This window comes from Lactuca virosa, chromosome 7 (assembly GCF_052849685.1).
Source record: "Lactuca virosa cultivar CGN04683 chromosome 7, Lactuca_virosa_CGN04683_v6, whole genome shotgun sequence".
Lineage (NCBI taxonomy): Eukaryota > Viridiplantae > Streptophyta > Magnoliopsida > Asterales > Asteraceae > Lactuca > Lactuca virosa.
This window is the reverse complement of record NC_136432.1, coordinates 234,879,959-234,899,204: the sequence shown is the minus strand read 5'-3', so window position 1 is coordinate 234,899,204 and position 19,246 is coordinate 234,879,959. Positions and strand designations below refer to the sequence as shown.

At 34.9% G+C, this 19,246-nt stretch overlaps 3 protein-coding genes across 3 annotated transcripts; 1 reads left to right on the top strand and 2 right to left on the bottom strand.

Annotated features, from left to right (window-relative positions):
* Positions 1-9,116: 9,116 nt before the first annotated feature.
* LOC145127649 (uncharacterized) lies at positions 9,117-10,418 on the top strand. The gene is made up of 3 exons (XM_079062801.1): positions 9,117-9,269; positions 9,360-9,990; positions 10,066-10,418. Exons 1-3 carry the CDS (start codon positions 9,117-9,119, stop codon positions 10,416-10,418), a joined length of 1,137 nt encoding a protein of 378 aa, XP_078918927.1.
* Positions 10,419-11,487: 1,069 nt separating this feature from the next.
* LOC145127647 (uncharacterized) lies at positions 11,488-12,505 on the bottom strand. Its single transcript, XM_079062800.1, has 2 exons — positions 11,944-12,505; positions 11,488-11,870 (listed from the first exon to the last, which is right to left on the bottom strand). Exons 1-2 carry the CDS (start codon positions 12,503-12,505, stop codon positions 11,488-11,490), a joined length of 945 nt encoding a protein of 314 aa, XP_078918926.1.
* A 3,153-nt stretch (positions 12,506-15,658) lies between these two features.
* Positions 15,659-17,424, bottom strand: LOC145127646 (uncharacterized). The gene is made up of 5 exons (XM_079062799.1): positions 17,399-17,424; positions 16,821-17,001; positions 16,365-16,730; positions 16,121-16,298; positions 15,659-16,056 (listed from the first exon to the last, which is right to left on the bottom strand). The coding sequence occupies exons 1-5, from the start codon at positions 17,422-17,424 to the stop codon at positions 15,659-15,661; spliced, it is 1,149 nt and encodes a 382-aa protein (XP_078918925.1).
* Between the last annotated feature and the right edge of the window lie 1,822 nt (positions 17,425-19,246).

Here is a 19,246-nt window from a genome sequence, read left to right as displayed (position 1 = left end):
TATAAATTTCAACATGATGACTGGGGAATGGAAAATTCTTATATCCTTGGACAAAATGTTATACATAAGAGTTACAAACAAAAACCAAAGTAGAAACAGCCTACAAGGAAGCATACAAAGCAGTTACAATGGATCATGTTCAACACTCACCCAAAACAGTTCTTCTCGAAACTCCAAAAACCCCACAAAAAACCACATCCATCCCAAAATCACTCAACCAACTAAACGCAAAAGGAGCCCTTGATGCAATTCTCTCTACAAAAGAAAAAAAGTCCATGAAAAAGCCTACATCCCAAAAAATTCAAAACTTTGGGATAGCCTAGTACCATACACTGAAGTCCATTCTTTAATGAGTTTCTACCCAGTAGCAAGGCATCCAGGCCCAAAAGCAGTATTCTTCGCAAACTCAACAGATCCTATGACATTATCGGACTATTTCATCCATGGATTTATAGATACAATATATCTAGAAGGAACGAATTTACATTGCATCAGTGAGTTTCCATCCATAGTTCAATCCATCATCCGAAACTATAAAACAAGATTTGCAAAACAAGAGCGAGGATTATTTATAAAAATGTATTCAAGTTATCCCATCTTTGACAAAGAATCTCAGCTACTCGTCCCAAGTATCACATTTGTAAATATGAGAACAAGTAATGGCTCTAAACCAACAAAGGATGAACTACCCCATGAAACACCTACACAAGACCATTTAATCTTTACATTAGCAGGTGTTTACCTCATCTCCTCAATAATAGGCAATGGAAAAGACCAAAGATCGAAAGTTCGAATAAACTGTGCTAGTAAACCATTCCTTATTTATTCACTAACCGATAGTGAAATAACTCCAAATGCATTAAAAGCATTAGAAATTTTTGAACAACCCTTCGAAAAGTTTTCACATCATCTAGCTGAATTACTATGGAATTAAAGAAGCAACTTTGCAAACATATCATGCATGCACCAAGACATAATTATAGTCATTGTAACGAAAATACAGAAGAAACATCATTCATGGAAGTGATGGACGAATAACAACAAACAAGCAAAAATAAAAAGGTGAAGTATTTAGTAAAAGGAAGCATTCAAAGAAGTAATCAACAAAGATTCACTCTACGAGGCAGTTACATAAGCAATGATCAAATAAAGCATTAACAATGTAATAATATAATTACGTCGTTCCTAATAATGTAAGTTGATTGTCATTTGTAATCATGTAAGATAGTGGAAAAATAAAGTCTTATAGTAGTGTCTTGTCTCATAATATAGAATGAGTGTTATTGGTATAATTTGGTCATGTAAAATAATTGTTAGGTACTATTTGTCGTCTTTTTTGGTAAATTAGTATTCGTGTGTGTGTGTATATATATATATATATATATATATATATATATATATATATATATATATATATATATATATATATATATAATGTCGAAAAAAATAAGCAAATTATTGGCTGCTTGGTAAGGAGTATCATTATCTTTGGAAGCAACCTGGTTTCGAATTTTGCCCACAACATATTATTAGTTCGCTAAATTTGGTTTTAGCAATATTTACGTGAATTTTCAAATGCTTATGTATATATCGATTAATTTAGTTGGTAAGAAGCATATTATTAGTTTGCTAAATTTGGTTTTAGCAATATTTACGTGAATTTTCAAATGCTTATGTATATATCGATTAATTTAGTTGGTAAGAAGCATATAAGTATCATTATCTTTGTAAAATACACCCACGTTCTTCTATCTCCTTGTGAAGCGCAATTATTATTTTTTTTTCAAATATTAACTTTACTTTATATTTATACAAATATATATATTTATACAAATATATCTAAAAGAATAATGAAGATTGTACCTAGTAACCACCTGACTTTTACCAACTTATTCCAGATTCTATATCCACGCAAATGGAATTCTTTTATGTATTTCTTTTGTTTAGATAACTATGGTTTTATAGGTATGTGTAAATATATTAAAAATAACAAGAAATGTTATGTAGTGTAGATATAATATTCAAGTTTAATATATTAGCATTTTTTTATTGTATTTAAGTTAAATTTGTTGGAACTCATTTTTATCATTTTTATATAGATCTATTTTTCATAAAGAAATAATATGTTTATAGTCTATTTCGTGAACGACTTCTCATTTTAACGAAAACCTAGCAAAAAAAAATACAATATTTAAGTTAAACTTATTAATTAGCTTATAAATAAATTTGTTTCCTAAAAAAAAAAATTGAAGTTCAAATGGTCAAAAAAAACATACCTCACTCATTAACGATAACTTTATATTAAAGTTAACTCAAATTTAGTGGTTGTATGAGTTTGATATATTCAAGGGTACTTTAATTTTTTTTACCCCGAGCCCCAAATATGTTTGGACCGGCTTGGAAACTGCTACCAATATATATTTATAGGGTAATTGGTAATAAAAAATATTAGGTCTTCTCCTAAAATGGTTAGAATATTATCACCCTTTATGCAATAAGCATTAGATATTATTTGCATAAAAAAACCATATTTTGATCAATTTTTCCGGAAAAAAAAACCTCTTTACCCGATAAAACATGTAAACCGAGTAAAAAGGCAAAAACAAAAGTTAGACTACATTTTTATTTATATTGTACAAAAAGTTTAGCTCTTATAAATAAACTTGTTAAAATGTTTCGTATTTTATGCAATTAACCCAATACTTTCAGATACGAACTTTCAAAAGCATGTTACAATTCTCATTAGCCAACTTGGTAAAAATAACATGATTCACATATTAAAACCAAAAGCTCATAAATCATAACTTTTAACACTAAAATTCAAACTTAAATTACATATTAAAAAGTCCAAAACAACCTTGATCTGACTTCATGGTTATAAACCAAAGCCTTATTTCTTTATCCTGTGTTTGAAACCTTTAATCCAAATGATCATCAACGCTTCTATCTACAGAAAAACAAGTAATCACAAATCTTGCATTAGATGCTGTTACATTTTTAACTGAAAAGTAAAGATGAAGTTTTACCTGGAGAGCATCTTATTTGACATTTGCGTTCACAACGTTGCATAAGCCTTGCTGAGAATATTTAAGCAAAATGGTAAGTGTAATCAATATAATCTGTGAATTGAAAGGAACAAAAATACATTTTGCTAATGTAAAATTAACAATCAATGTAATGAAGAACACTGATATCTTGATTTGAATCACGAACGATGAACAAAACTTTGTGCACATTAGGAAATTCTTCAATCTCTGTTTCCATAGCATAATCAAATCCCCAAACACGACTTATACATATGATGCTATTGTAATGATGTTTGCAACAGATCAACTAAGGCTCCAGTCATTTGCAAATAAGCTAGATTAGGTTTTTGTTTCAAGGTGGAAATTTTACAAGGGATTTCTTTGTAGATTTAACACCGACATAATGGATGAAATACAAGTTCAGATCGACTAGGATCGTCGATTGATGTTTGTGGACACCATAGTTTGGTGAACTTTACCATCTTCAGTTAGTATCCACAGAAATACAAGTTCAGATCTTCGGATTTAAACAAGTTATACTCAAGAACAGATCAATAAGCTGTGGGCGTGTGTTGAAAACAGAAAGAGGAAAAATGATTGGTCGGAGACACTTACTGTCGCGATTAACACAGCCGGTGGAACAGGAATCAAGGCAGTCGATACCTTGGGATTCAACCTGAGTTATATCGTTGGACGACATGATGAGAAGCACGACTAATGCTACTGCTGCGATCATCGTCTTCTTCTCCATTGAATTCGATTGTGCTTTTTCCCTAAAACTTTTTGCGGTAGGAGGTTTATCCAGAACGCCAACAAAATCTAGGATATTTATAGAAAATTCCCTCTCCCTCTCCTTTTGTAGAAATTCCGGTTTATATTTTTAACTTTTATATATGTTTTTTCACCGATTAAAGTCTTTTGTCCATGATTAATATTAATAAAACTTGGGTTTTGATTTAAAGAAAGTGACTAATCTAATCATATTTATTTGGGGTAATTACTAATCTAGCCAAATTAAGGGGTAATTAACAATTTTTAGCCAAAAATTAGCAAATGGCCAAAAATAGCCCACGAAACCCTAGGTTTCGAGATTTGCCTACTGTTTCGCTATTTCGTCTACTGTTTCGCGTTTTGTATAAAAAAAAAAAAAATTTCATTTTTGACATTCAAAACCGTAGGTTTTTTAAAACCTACGGTTTCCCAAACCGTAGGCTACGGTTTTCGCAAAAAAAAGCTACGGTTTATTTATTTATTTATTATTATTTTTTATTTTTTTGGGAGGGGTTTTATCTACTATTTTGAGTGTTTTATCTACTATTTTGGCCAAAAAACTACGATTTTAATTTTTTATTTTTTATTTTTTATTTTTTAATTTTTTTTTATTATTTTTTTTGTAATATAGAGTATAAAAAGAGTGTTTATAATATGTACAACAACTTTAACAATTATTTTGTTTAAATTTTAACAATTATTTGGTTTGAATTATTTTGTTTTAATTTTAACAGTAGTCAACTCTGACAAAAAAAGTAGACTACTTTTTGGGTAAAGTTGACTACTTTGTTGCTAAATTTGACTACTTTTTTGTTAAACTTGACTACTTTTTCGTCAGAGTTGACTACTGTTTTCAACCTATCTTATATATATTAAGTATTTTATATTTTTGAAAAGTTTATTCTCTCTAGCTTCTTTATCCTCAAAATTAAGATAATGAGTTGTAACGAGTATTTTGTATTGCTCATTACGGATGGAAGATGGGAGTTTGTTAATTCCCAATTATCAAATGTTTGGCCACTGGGATACAATCTGAGAATGTTTTATTTAGGTGTTGAATTTTACGAAAACACAACGTTCACCGAATTTGTTCAGTTGGTCAAGTGCAAGATGGGTCTTCCCGAAGAATCAAAAGTTAGTTTGGCCTATCAACATCCAGAACAACTCTATTATTGTGGTATTGTTGATGATCGTGATATTAGAAAGCTGATGAAGGTAATAAATGGCGTTGGAGATAAATATGTGTCTGTGTATGTGGTGGTTGAAGAAGGCGTTTGGCCGAACGAAATGGATGATAGAGGAAAGGCATCTGCAGCAAATTTATCAAGTGAAAAAAGGAGCAACAACCCAATAGGTAATTTTAAAAGTCCAAGTAAAAGTCAATATCATAGTGTTGCTGAAAAAGTAAATGTAGTGCCAGAACCGATTATGTATGTTACACCGGAGAATTATAAGTATATCGGTGATAATGATGTTGGTGCATATGTTAATGATGTTGGTGTAAATGATTCATTTGACAAAAAAAAGCAGTAGCCGTGGTGAATAAGGTTGGTAATGAATCTTGAAAACAGGAAGTTCCGTTTTTGCATGATGGTGAACTAAAAGGATATGGCGAGTTTGCGGATTGTGACAAGTTGGATATATCCGGCCAAGATAGTGATTCTAACGGAGAAGAATTAGATGACGAATCTAAGCTTATTTATTCAGATACCATGTTTCACGGTATGCCCCCTTTGCCTTCGTGTCCTGTAAACGCTGATGTGAACATTCCATGTCAGAGGGTGGATATAAGTGAAGAGATTAAGGTTTTAGACATTTTTGATGACAAAGAGTTGCTCAAGCTTGCAATCGGAAGACAATGCATGGAACAAGGTAAGCAGTATAAGACTACCAGATCGAGCAAAGGAAGGTTCGAGGTTGTTTGTTTGGTTAAAAATTGTTCATGGATGGTTAGGGCAAGGGGAATCCAATCGACTACTGCTTTCCAAGTCACAAAAGTTGTTGACCAACACACATGTTGTGCGACAAATTTGGAGTCTAATCATCGACAATCAAAGAAAAAGGTACTCGGCCACTTTATCGCTGAAGTATTGGCCGGAGACTATAATAGAGTTTATCGGGGCAATGAAATTGTTAGGGACACCAATTCGAAATTTCCAATCAATATCTCATACCAACAGGCATGGCGTGCAAAACAGTATGCGTTGTTGATGTTAAGAGGTACCAAAGAGGATTCATTCACCAAACTACCAGCGTATCTGCACAACTTGGTCAAGCACAATCCAAGAATTGTTACTCAGATAAGAGTAGACGATGATGATCGGTTTGAGTTCGTGTTTATCGCGTTGGGTTGCTCGGTAAACAGTGTTAATTTTTATAACAAATATAACATATGAATCCTAATTGGTATTTGTTAATGCAATGAAAAATAATTGTAGGTACGAGCGTTCATCAAGTATTGTAGGCCGACCCTAATAATTGATGGTGGTCACCTAAAGGGTGAATTCAAAGGCACGATGTTGCTCCCAGTGACAATGGACGGTCAAAACCAAATCATGCATGTTGCTTATGCCATTTGCAAAAGTGAATGTACTGAGACGTGGTCCTGGTTCCTTCGAAAGCTACGTGAATGTATAGGCAACTTGGAAGACCTTACAATCATATCTAATATGGCTCCATCCATAGCGACGTCAATTAATATTTCCTCACGCCTATCATGGAATATGTGGTATCCATTTGTATTTCAACATTTCAGCAAAATTTGGAAGCAGCGATACAATGCACGCATTATTTTAGGAGACATGCAAAGTCTATACCATTAAAAAATTCGATAATGGGATGAAAAAATAAAAAATGTAAATATTCGTGTATGGGAATACCTACAAAACATCAATCCAGAAAGATAGGCCATGGCACATTTTCCTGGGAATCGGTATTTTCTTATGACATCAAATAGTGCGGAGTCGATAAATTCAATGTCACGATTTGCAAGAAAGATGTCAATATTGATGTTGATTGAGTATTTTCGTGCAACAATGCAACAATGGAGTTTTCAGAAACGTAATGTTGCAGGTACTAATATTTTATATACATTGTTGATTGAGTATTTTCTTAACTCGTGTAGTAATAATTTTATGAAAAAATATGTCTATTTTTTTAGCTGAAACTAAAACAACACTCACCCAATGGGCTGAAACGATTATACAAGCAAATAAGAATGCTTGTAATAATTGGATGGTGTACCCTATCTCAAATAGCAGATTTGAAGTGAAAAGCTCTAACCACAAAAGTGTCATTGTTGATTTCCAACAAAGAACTTGTACATGTAGGCGGTGGCAAATAGATGGCTTACCTTGTGGCCATGTTATAAAAGTGCTGACAATGAACCGTTACGAAGATTGTTCGGAATTCGCTTTAAAAGCTTACTTTACAGAAACATTGAGGAAAACTTATGAGGAGTCTGTGAACCCCTTACCAAGTTCATCTGAGTGGGAGATCCCCGATGATGTGATGACCGTGAAGCCACCCATAATGGAGAGACGTCATTCGGGTAGGCCAAGAAACACTTGACGTATTCCGTCGCAAGGTGAGCGTCCCATACGACAAGAATGTTCTACATGCGGTCAATTTGGACACACTAGGAACGATTGTACGGGTAGGGGATCGGGGAGCAGTTCTGGGGGGAGGAAAAAATCTACACAAAAGGGCATAATGACTGATGAGTTTACATCCGGGAGCGGGTCACAGAACGAAAGCTTGTACCCTACTTTTGATTTCAATAGTACATTTGATTTGAATTGTCCTTAGATTAATGTAGGAAAGCAATGAATTCCCGTATTTGTAATTTGTATTGCTTGTATTAAAAAGCACTTCTGAGATTATTAATTAAATCTAGTACTCCACTTATTAACTCCTTTATTCCATGAAAAATAAAACACAAACATAAAACATTATAGAAATCGAGATACACCCTTACGAAACATTACATAAGACATTTCACATAAAAGAGCCTTCTACATGAAATATTTGTTATTTTTAAGTAGGATCCATGCATCCTCATACTCGAATTCACTTCCCTCGTGCTCCAAAATGTAATTATCTTTAACCATTTCTAAAAGATCTTCGTCGTTGTTTGGATAACGATACCTGTTTTTAAGATGATGATACCATCGATTAAACCATGTGATTTTTTCCTTTAAATCCATCCACTTACCAAAAATATCTTCTTGTGTTCGGTGTTTTCCTTCTCCCAACGAGAGGTTAAACATGGTTGTTATGCGGGTCCATTCATCACCTTCTAAGCAATCAGGGTTAACCATGGTTACATCATCGTAAATGTTCATCCAACAACGTGTTACCACCATTACCTCTCTTATCGTCCATGGATGTGGAGTATTGGACAGAGCAACTGCGTTGGAAGAAGTTGGTTGATTGGAGGCCATTTTTTTAAGTTTTTTGTTAGTTTGTTATAATTTTATAGGAGTACTTAAATAAGAAAAAAGAATAACATACAATTAGGTGGATTCCCATAAGTACTGTTTGAAACTACATTATGAAACCGTAGTCAAATAATGTCAAAGAGTAGTCCGATTGTCAGATACCTTACACGGAGATACTGTTTGAAACGACAAATATACTGTTCGAAAAGACAATACATTATGCAAGCTACAAAGTAGTAGTCAAACTCTATGAAACCGTAGTCATATAATGTCAAAGAGTAGTCCGATTGTCAGATACCTTACACGGAGATACTGTTTGAAACGACAAATATACTGTTCGAAAAGACAATACATTATGCAGGCTACAAAGTAGTAGTCAAAGTCTATGAAACCGTAATCATATAATGTCAAAGAGTAGTCCGATTGTCAGATACCTTACACGGAGATACTGTTTGAAACGACAAATATACTGTTCGAAAAGACAATACATTATGCAGGCTACAAAGTAGTAGTCAAAGTCTATGAAACCGTAATCATATAATGTCAAAGAGTAGTTCGATTGTTAGATACCTTACACGGAGATACTGTTTGAAACGACAAATATACTGTTCGAAAAGACAATACATTATGAAGGCTACAAAGTAGTAGTCAAACTCTATGAAACCGTAGTCATATAATGTCAAAGAGTAGTCCGATTGTCAGATACCTTACACGGAGATACTGTTTAAAACGACAAATATACTGTTCGAAAAGACAATACATTATTGACCTTGCCTTTGCAGCTCCTACTTATTTATGTGTCCGCATGTGGAAAGCCCCTAACCCGCACAACCTTACGCACACTAAGTAATTGCTAATTGTCTCTTACAATTGTTTCGAAATGAGTTTCTCCGACACTGACCATGAAGAAAGCTTCAACAACTTGCCTGTTTACCTTCATAACCTAAGGCGAACCAACCCGCATACTCACACTCACATCAAAACGGATTTGATGGATCGTTTCCAATCTTGTTTTGTGGCTATTGGATGGGTGGTATAATTCTTTTCCAAATACGTTTTGTGTCTTTACATTTGATAATGTTTGTACATTAAAGTAATTGGTGTGCACTATTAAAAATTACAGGTCCATGCATTCGTGCATTGTTTCTTGCCTGTCCTCTACATAGGTACCGTCCCTCTTAGAGGGGACTACCTAAAAACAATGTTTGTAGTTGTTGCTAAAGATGGGAACAATCTGACTCTCCCTATAGCGTTTGGTATGGCGGTTGAAAATAATGTGGTAAATTCTACCTGGTTCCTGATGAGGTTAAAAGAATGTCTCGGAGAGGGTAGGGAAATAGCGTTCATATCCAATATGTACGATGGCGTTAGCTCTTGCGTAGATAATGTTTTCAGTGATTCTTATCGTGGTTACACTTGTAACAACGTGCAAAACTATTTACGCACAAGAGTAGGCTCCGGGAGATCATTGGAAACTTTGTTCTGGATAACATTAAAATCCTACACGTTGTCAACTTTTGCACAAAGTTTTTCTAGATTAAGCATTGATGCTCGTGAAGTGCTTATGAATATCGGTCATCCGAAATGGGCAAGAGCCTATTTCCCTAACATCTGTTCGAATGTACTCAACATGGAAGTTCCTCAATACTTTTCAGTAGTATCGCGCAATCATTGTAATGTACCGATAATAGCGCTTATTGAGGGAATTCGTGAGTACATGCAAAATACTTTTGTTGAACGAAGTATAATTGCAGGTATATTTTTGGATGAAATATAAAAGAATTAAATAGGTTGTACAACAACCTTTTGTAACCATATTTAATTTTCAGGGAGTTTGACTGGTGTATTAACACCGTATGCTGAAATGCTGGTTCAAAGAAGGATGAAAAAGTATGTTCGTTGGCAAGCAACACATATCCCCGAACAGATATCCTCTCCCATGCCGACATATGTGTATGAAGTGTTTGATTTTAAAACAACTTGTGTTGTTGACCTTAAAGCTTATACTTGTTCATGTGGAAAATGGAGCAGTCTCGGTATAGCATGTGGTCATGCCATCACAGCAACACGTGATTCAGACATGCATGACATTGTTAATTTGGTTCAAGTATATTACCATGCCAATGTATATCAGCTCATCTACCAGACACAAACCGTTCACGCAGTTCCCCCACCAGCTTAATGGGAAATCCCAGACCCTTTGATGGTTGTTTTATTGCCGATGTAATTTTTATTCCCTTTAAATAATGATGCTTGTAATATATTTGCCCTTGTCTATGTAATATATTTGCTGTTGAGTTTGTAATATATTTTTCAATATATTATGTTTGTAATATAGTTGACAATGTGTTTGTAATAAGTTTGAAATACATTATGTTTGTAATCAACAAAATTGAACATAACATAAAAGTAAAGGAAATTACAATTAGAATTAAACATAACATTGTTAAAGGAACTTCTCACCACCTATTACATAGTTAAATTGGTTTCCACAGATTAGGAAACTGTTTGGGATACAAGTTTTGTTCACGGTCGATAAAATCCCCTCTAATTCTAACAACATCTAATAGACGATCCCGTTCTGCTTGAAGCTTTTGAAACTCCGTATTTGCATTTCGAATCCACTTCTTAGCTTCCTTGATATTTTTTGTAGTTTCAGCAATCCATTTTTCTTTTTCAATTACTTGATCTGCTAGGTCGTTTGCACGTTCGTTGAGTTTGCGACTAATTTCAGAGTCCCTTTTGTTGGCTTCTTCAGCGGCCTTCATAGCATGGAAAATGTCGTCAGGCATGTAATCTGGGAGTGGGAAATCTGGGCCTTCAGGAATTGGGTTTGTATCGGAACAAACATAGCAGTCTTCGTCTTCGCAATGCCAAACACCGAAGTCAGATGAATTCATTTTTAATTTTAGAATGTTGTAGTGTATCACGTATAAGTTCTATGTTAGTTGCATATTAATAGTTTGAGAGCAAAAATCACTATTGGATAAGACAACAGGTAAAGTATTAGTCAAATGCGACTAGACAGTAGTCAAAAGCTATAACACAGTAGTCAAACTATAATCGTGTGTCAGAAAAAAACATAACATTACTGATAAAAACGTAAAGTAGTAGTCAAATACACTTAACATAAAAATCATATGAACTTAGAATTACTAATAAACATAACATAATTCTGAAAGGAAATTAGAATTACAAATAAACATAATATTACTGGTAAACATAACTACTAATAAAATTAGTCTAAGTAATTAGTAACGTGCAAATGGTGGTACGACGACCATCTTCTCAGTTGGTATTTCCCAATGCAGAAGAATTGGAATAGGATTAATCGTCTCCGCTTGGAATGCATGTCGATACACCGCAGAAGTCAACCTATAATTAACCAATTGCTGTTTCTCTTCAACTGTAAGCCTGCTTAATGATGCTATACCATGTTCACAGGGTATGCCGCATTTTTGCCATTTTCCACAAGTACAAATACCACGTTCAAGTTGTACTGTTTGTATGGTTAAATTACAACGCACTTCAAATTTGTCACTACCAATATGTGTAACCTCATAACCATTACATTGGTTCATTCTCCGTTCAAACACGTGTTGTGCATAAGGGGTAAGTTGACCATGCATTCCACCTGTGTAATTAATTTACTTAAAATTAAAAAGAGGATAGAGTAACGGAAAAGAAAGAAAACAATTATTTATTACCTCCAAATTCAGCTCGTTGCGCGTACACCATTTGTATTGACTGATGGACCAGTTCAATGATTGTCGTTATTGGTAACTCGTGCGTGTTTGATCTAAGCCAACTCAATCCAATCGGAATGCTAATGTATTTAACATTGAAACGGACTTTAGGAAAAAAGGCTCGAGCCCATTTTGCCATTGGGATATTGTCAAGCCAGTCAAGATCATACCCATTAACCTCATTTTTTAAATTGTTTAAACAAACGTAAAATTCAGACAAGCTATAAGTTTTGCATGTCTTCCAGAACAACTGTTCGACAACGATACTTCCTGTGGAAGCCCGAACTTTATCGGCTATATTTTTACAACAATACCCATGATAGGAATCTGGGTATACTTGCATAATGGCGTAGTCTATCGAGTCAGGCATATGGCTTATGAAACCAACTTCAGTAGTGTCACCTAAGCATTCTTTCAACCTTCTCATGAACCAAGTCCAAGCCTCGTCACAGTCAACGCTTCCCAAAGAGAATGCTATGATCAGGGGTTCATGATTACCGTCTAAAGCATGAGCAAGATACATAGTTGTTATGTTGGTCCCAATATGTGACAACCCGAAATTTCTATTCTGTACAACCATTCAATTCAATAGAAGTCAGAACTGTTTCTGCTAACTTTCAAGCTTTTTGGAATAAGTTTGAGTGTTTTAAGATTAGTACTTAAGGAGATAACAGGAGAGAGGATGCCCTAGGGTTTATTGTGCAACAATAATATCCCAAAACTCCAAGATTTTGGAGTTTACGGCCTAAACAAAGGTGTTTATGGCCGTAAACCCTAAAAGGGGGTATAAATATGACACTTAGTCATTATTTACCACTTTTCACATTTTCAAGATCCAAAACCCATTTCTCTCTCAAGTATCATCCGACTTTTCTTCAAGATCTTCAACTTTGTAAGTGTTTCTAGCCCTAAAAAGTTGATATCTTACTTGATCTAGTGATCTTACATGATTTCATCCATGAAATCATTCCAAAAGTGTAGATCTTCAAGTTTCACCAAGAACACACACTAGTGTTCTTGGACTTTTAGCACCTTTTCAAGCTTCTACCTAGTAAGTACTCTTACCCTAGTGTATTATAAGACTTGTTACACTTCTAATCATCAAGAAAACACCCAAGAAACACAAGATCAAAGGTGTTTACGGTCCAAGATCTTCTTGGACCGTAATCCCTAACAAAGGGGCCAAAGTGGCCCTAGTCCCTTACCAAGCCTTGGAAACTAGCCTAGACCCCTTCCTTGATGTGCTTAGTACTTGAAAACATCAAAAGACCATAAACCATTTGGGTTTACGGCCGTAAACCCAAGGAGAAGTGGTCCAAGGACCGTAAACTCCCTAAAGGAGTGAAATGGTGCCCTAATCTCTTCCTAAGGCTTAAACATGAAGTAGGAATGCTTCTTATGATCTTTATGGCTTCAAAACACAAAATGGTCAAAGTACCATGAGTTTACGGCCGTAAACTCATGGGTTTACGACCGTAAACTCAATAAGAGTGGTCACAAAACCGTAAACTCCAAAGGAGTTTACCCTTGAACCCTAAACTCAATTACAAGGTCCTACCACCCTTAGATGCAATCCTTAGGACTTATAGCACATAAATCAAGTGTTTTACATGTCTTAGGATGTCTTAAATTTGGTTAATTAGTTGTTTTATGACTAATTGGATACATATATGTGTGATTATATGTTAACTAGGATCTTTGTGTATGTACAAGTCTTCACTTGACACTTAGCATCCTACATCATCCGTTCATCCAAACCACTCACTACAGGTGAGTTCATACCCCATTAATCAATCTTTTAAATGATTTTAAATTCTTTCATGGGGGGGGGGGAATACAAGTAGAAAACAGGAAATTATAGAATCAATCACATGTGATTTATAACTGTGTTTTCAAACAACTGATTTCACATACTTCAAAATGTGATAAATACAATGCTTTTCAGTTATTTTTACTTTGTTATCAACAAATTACTTTTGAATTATTTTATAAACTGACATCAAGTCATTATTATTTATTGTTCAAAACTCTTAAATGTTTTACAAAACTTCTTTCAATTTACTGTTAAAAACCATATCTATACACTTATGTTTCATGTATATATGTATTGATATGAGAGCTTTCATTCTTTCTTCAGTTCCAACACTCTTGAGTAGCAAGGGTGTATAAACCTACTTGGACATTCAATTTACATTCCAGTAAACTATTATAGGTATAGTTTAGGGGATACAAATTACTATTCCTATTACAAGGAATTACACAAGAGTCAGTTTATTCATGAGTCTATACTACTATATGAAGAGATACTATTACATGTTATCCAGAGAGAAATACTATATCTATACAGAGAGAAATACTATATATATACTATACGGGACTGACCATCCTACACCTGGCTGCTAGCTACAGCGGGACCTGTTCATCGACGGATGTTCTCGGTTGTACTGTTCGGCGAGTTTCCACGCCGTGATTATCCTAAGGCAAAAGGATACGATTTCAATGATTATATAATTTTCCCTATTACTTTTATTTTGTGACACATTCACATAAACGATGAGGTAGACTATATTTTTATAATAATAGTTGTACAGGGAAAAATCTTCATTGATACAGAAATGCAAACCTTCAAAGCATTCGGGTCTTGGTAGAAGACTACTTTTTATACTAGTAGGAAATATGGGATTTTCTAGGGTTTTCACACTTATACTAAATCTTTCATTAAACATTTACAAGTCTTTCATAACAGCTTTTCGAATCAATGACACCATAATACTTATGAATTCACCAGCTTTATGCTGATCTACACTTTCAAAATAACTTGTATTCTCAGGTCACCAGTAGACAGGTACGATGACCAGGGTTTTGAGAAGACGGAGCACAGACAAGACTCGTCGTTATTTTGTTTACATATTTTGGTGTCTTATTACAATGAAAGAACACTCATGTATTAAAACTTTACTTTTAATGCAATGGATGATGTTGTTGCTTGTTTACTACTTTGCACTGTTATGATACTTTACATGACGTCCTCCACCCCTGAACGTTTCCGCCGTTCTTGGTTTTGGGGTGTGACACAATAAGGGGTACATGAGCAACAAATAGTGTTGGTATCGTGGATGTGAGAAAGGTAGTAATCTGTAAGAAACGATGGCAACATTACACAAATGTGAACTTGAAATAAATAATAACATAATATAGAGGAGGAGTTACCATGCATCCTAATGCGACAAAACAAAATTGAAACCTGTCTCGCATGTCTTTCTTAATGATTGTGAAAGAGTTACGATTTGTTCTTTGAAGATTATGAAAGAGTATCGGTAGGTTGGAAAAGCTTTGTTTGTATATCTCATTAAATCCACTCATTATGAGAATTGGTATGTTTCAATGAATTTGGTCGAGGCTATATAAAGGGATTTCATTTCAAATAGAATTCGGTCAGAAACGTTGCACGAAAATAATGTTTGAAACGAGAAATCTACTGTTGGAAAAGACTATACATTATGCGGTGTGCCAAACAGTAGTCAAAGACTATGAAACCGTAGTCTAATAATGTGAAGGAGTTGATTTTATATAGGGATTAAAGCGACCATCAATGCCTCTGGTATTACATAGGGATTAAAAGGTAGCGTTATCTACCATGGAAATTATATTTATTAAACGAACATCTAACAACCTATTACATAGGGATTAAAACGACCGGCAATGGCTCTCGTATTTCCCATTCAGATGGAGGGGGAACAACATTCACATTCCTAGTCTGGTATGTAGTTCGAAACACATCACCCCGATAATATATTTGAACCATATCGGCTAATTCTGTGTTGTTTGTATAACGTGCTGCAGCAAGAGCATGACCACATGCTATACCAAGACTGCGCCATTTCCCACAAGAACATGTGTGTCGATTCAGATCCACAACACATGTACGTTTGAAATCAAAAACTTGGAAAATATCCGACGGTAACATAGACGGGATCTCAGGTGGGATTTTCGTTGCTTTCCATTGCCGAGACTTTTGCATCCTCCTTTGAAGGACCATCTCTGAGTAAGGTGTGAATACGGTGCTCCACATTCCTGAAAAATCAAAGGATAATAAATTACCGGCATTTAAGTGATTTATAAAAAGTTCCTATATTACCTCCCATGACACAGCGTTCTGCAAATGTCTGTTGGATGTACTGCACAATCGGTACATTGCGTTGACTAACCGATAACACCATTAGGAATTCTGGAATTTTAATGTTTAGTACATTCCAACGTATATTAGGGAAATAGGCCCGTGCCCATTTCATATGTTCGATGTTGTGAAGAACTTCCTGTGCACCATGACTTAACTTAGAAAATGTTTGTTTAAAGTCTTGCGTGGTATATGCTTTGCATACATGGAAGAACAAGTAGTCTAAATTTCTGCTTTGACAAATTCGTAATTGGCAATAATTCAAAACACTGTTAGACAAATAACCATGGTAAGCATCAGGGAATACTTGACCAATGCAAGAAGCAATGGTATCGCCCATGTTGGTTATGAGCGCAACTTTCGTACCCACTCCGATAGCATCCTTCAACCTCATAAGGAACCAAGTGCACGAGTTGACACTATTTTCCACCCCGACACCAAATTCTATTGGCATAGTATTGTTGTTTCCATCAATAGCAACTGGTACGAACATTGTATTAAGATACTCTCCTCTGATACGGACACTGCTTATGAAGATGACCGGAAGCATGCATCCTATAAATGCGTTGATCTATTTCAAATTTTATATAACATAATTATTAGTTTTTAGACTAATCTAAATTGGTTTAGCAAAATAATAAACAAATCGATACTACATTACCACACATCGAATAGCAACAAAACATAGTTCGAACCGATCCATAACATCGGTTTTGATGTATGTGTAACTGTGGGGATTTGCACGCTGAATGTTGTGGAGGTAAACAGGCAAGTTGGTAAAGCTGTCTTCATAGTCATTGTATGAGAAACTCATGTTTAACGTTAGGGCGGTGAACAGGAACCTTTGTAAAATATATCAATAACGATGATTTAAATTATTTCAAAACCTTTTTATAGAATCGAAGCAGTATTCGAAAACTAAAGTAGTAGTCAAATGGTGGTAGACAGTAGTCAATACCTATAACACAGTAGTCAAGCTACAATCCTGTGTCAGAAATTAACAGTTAGATTAGACAACACATAAACCAGTAGTCAACTGCAAGTGGACAGTAGTCAATACGTACAACACAGTAGTCAACCTATAATCCTGTGTCCGAAATTCACTGTTCGATAAGACAACACGTAAAATAGTAGTCAAATGGTAAAAGGTAATAGTCCAAACCTATAAGACAGTAGTCAAGCTACAATCATGTGTCCGAATATGTAGCTTAATGGCACTATATAAATGAAGATATTTACCTGGCCACACTAATAAAAAATTCCATCTCAGTAACCAATGAAAATGGCAAATTGCAGTTGTGGGGCTCAAGGTATTATAAGGACATCAAGGACTTCAAACAACCCTGGACGGCTATTTTACGCTTGTCCTAAAGAGGTATTTGCGTTATCACTTAATTATATATATATATATATATATATATATATATATATATATATATATATATATATTGTTATTTATGATTGAATATTTAGAGAATACACATAATGTTTTTGATATTTATTTATCAGCCACCACAGTCTGGGTTTATTTGTTGGCTGGATGAAGCGAAAGACAATAATTCGTTGATAGTCGCTAACTTAGCTAAATCAAAGAAGAAGCTTCAAAGCAAAGTACTACACTTGAAGATAGCGTTACTTTGTAGTTGGATTTTCTTTTTTGGTGTTGTTGTGTATAAGTTGTAGTCTAAATCTTGATTATGCAGGCTGTATGTACCACTAAGTAGTAGAAGTACGTAAGATGTAGTAATGTATGTTTTTAATTGTAATGGTTTGTGTCTCCATGTTTGAAAATTTGTTGTCTTAATTTTCTATATTGCTTGTGTACTATACATGTTGTAATATATATTTATTCTTAATTCATTCGACTATACAACACATGTTGTTTACAAATAAAAAAGTCAAAAATAGCAGACATAACCATTTCGTTGAGTAATTAATAAAACAAAGTTGACATTAACATAATTAGATTACTAAACATAAGTAAACTAATGTATGTTTTTATTTGTAATGGTTTGTGTTTCCATGTATGAGAATTTGTTGTCTTAACTTTCTATATTGCTTGTGTACTATACATGTTGTAATATATATTTATTCTTAATTCATTCGACTATACAACTGTGACAACCCGAAAAATTTTAAAATTTTGCCTGGTAAAGCTCTGCCAGCCAACTCGACTGAGTGTCAAACTCATTTCTGCTAGCATTTAGCCTTGTTTAGAGTCCATTTAAAGGTCCAAAGGTCACTACATTCAAGCATTGAACATAGGAATGGATCGCGTACACTTCTAGCATCAAAACCGGGCCTTACACTCCAACACAAGGAGTGTACGGCCGCACACATGGGTGTGCGGCCGCACACCCCTCTCCTGGCAGCACACTCACGTGTACAAAGGGTAGACTCAACCTCCTTTCATCACTTTTCACCCTCCCAAGCTTAGAACTCGATTTTGCTCTCAACTACCATCCAATTTTAAGCTTAGATCTTCGAGTTGGTAAGTGTTCTTCTCCCGAATTGTTGTTAATCTTCATAAACTAGTTACATCCCTTCATTTCATCCATTTGAAATCATGTTTTGACTAGATCTTCAAGTTACACCAAGAACACCTAGAACACACACTTGTTCTTGGTGATTTTGGACCTTCTCGAGCTTCCGGATCGTAAGTACTCTTTCGTTAAGCCTAGAACTTGATAAGAACAAGAGATTAAAGCCTTGAAAATACCCAGAACTCAAGAACATATGAGTGTGCGGCCGCACACACTCATGTGGCCGTACACCCCTCAAACATCCCCCAAACACCATCAAAACACCCTTAAAGGCTTGTATACTGTAAATACCATTCCCCAAGCTTGTTATTTACTAGATAAGAGCCTTAGAAAACGTCCAAAACATGTTCATCAAGGAGTGTGTGGCCGCACACACTCCATGTGGCCGTACACCCCTTTGTTTGGTGCTTTAGGGCTTCCAAAGTGCCTTTCTAGCTTCAACACTTGTTGAGCAATAGTCCCACAAACCTCCCCACCATTTGGAAAACGTTTTGTGCACTCTTTACCATGAGTGTGCGGCCGCACACTCCCCTGGCTGCACACC

Excerpts from the sequence above, each read along its gene's own strand:
- LOC145127647 (XM_079062800.1), bottom strand. The coding sequence starts at position 12,505 with ATGTATCTTGCTCATGCTTTAGACGGTAATCATGAACCCCTGATCATA. Across the intron at positions 11,871-11,943 it reads GCAACGAGCTGAATTTGGAG|GTGGAATGCATGGTCAACTT; the intron begins GTAATAAATAAT and ends TTAATTACACAG.
- LOC145127646 (XM_079062799.1), bottom strand. The coding sequence starts at position 17,424 with ATGGAATTTTTTATTAGTGTGGCCAG. Across the intron at positions 16,731-16,820 it reads TTGTTGCTATTCGATGTGTG|ATCAACGCATTTATAGGATG; the intron begins GTAATGTAGTAT and ends AATTTGAAATAG. Across the intron at positions 16,057-16,120 it reads AGAACGCTGTGTCATGGGAG|GAATGTGGAGCACCGTATTC; the intron begins GTAATATAGGAA and ends TTGATTTTTCAG.
- LOC145127649 (XM_079062801.1), top strand. The coding sequence starts at position 9,117 with ATGAGTTTCTCCGACACTGACCATGAAGAAAGCTTCAACAACTTGCCT. Across the intron at positions 9,270-9,359 it reads TTGTGGCTATTGGATGGGTG|GTCCATGCATTCGTGCATTG; the intron begins GTATAATTCTTT and ends TAAAAATTACAG. Across the intron at positions 9,991-10,065 it reads TGAACGAAGTATAATTGCAG|GGAGTTTGACTGGTGTATTA; the intron begins GTATATTTTTGG and ends TTTAATTTTCAG.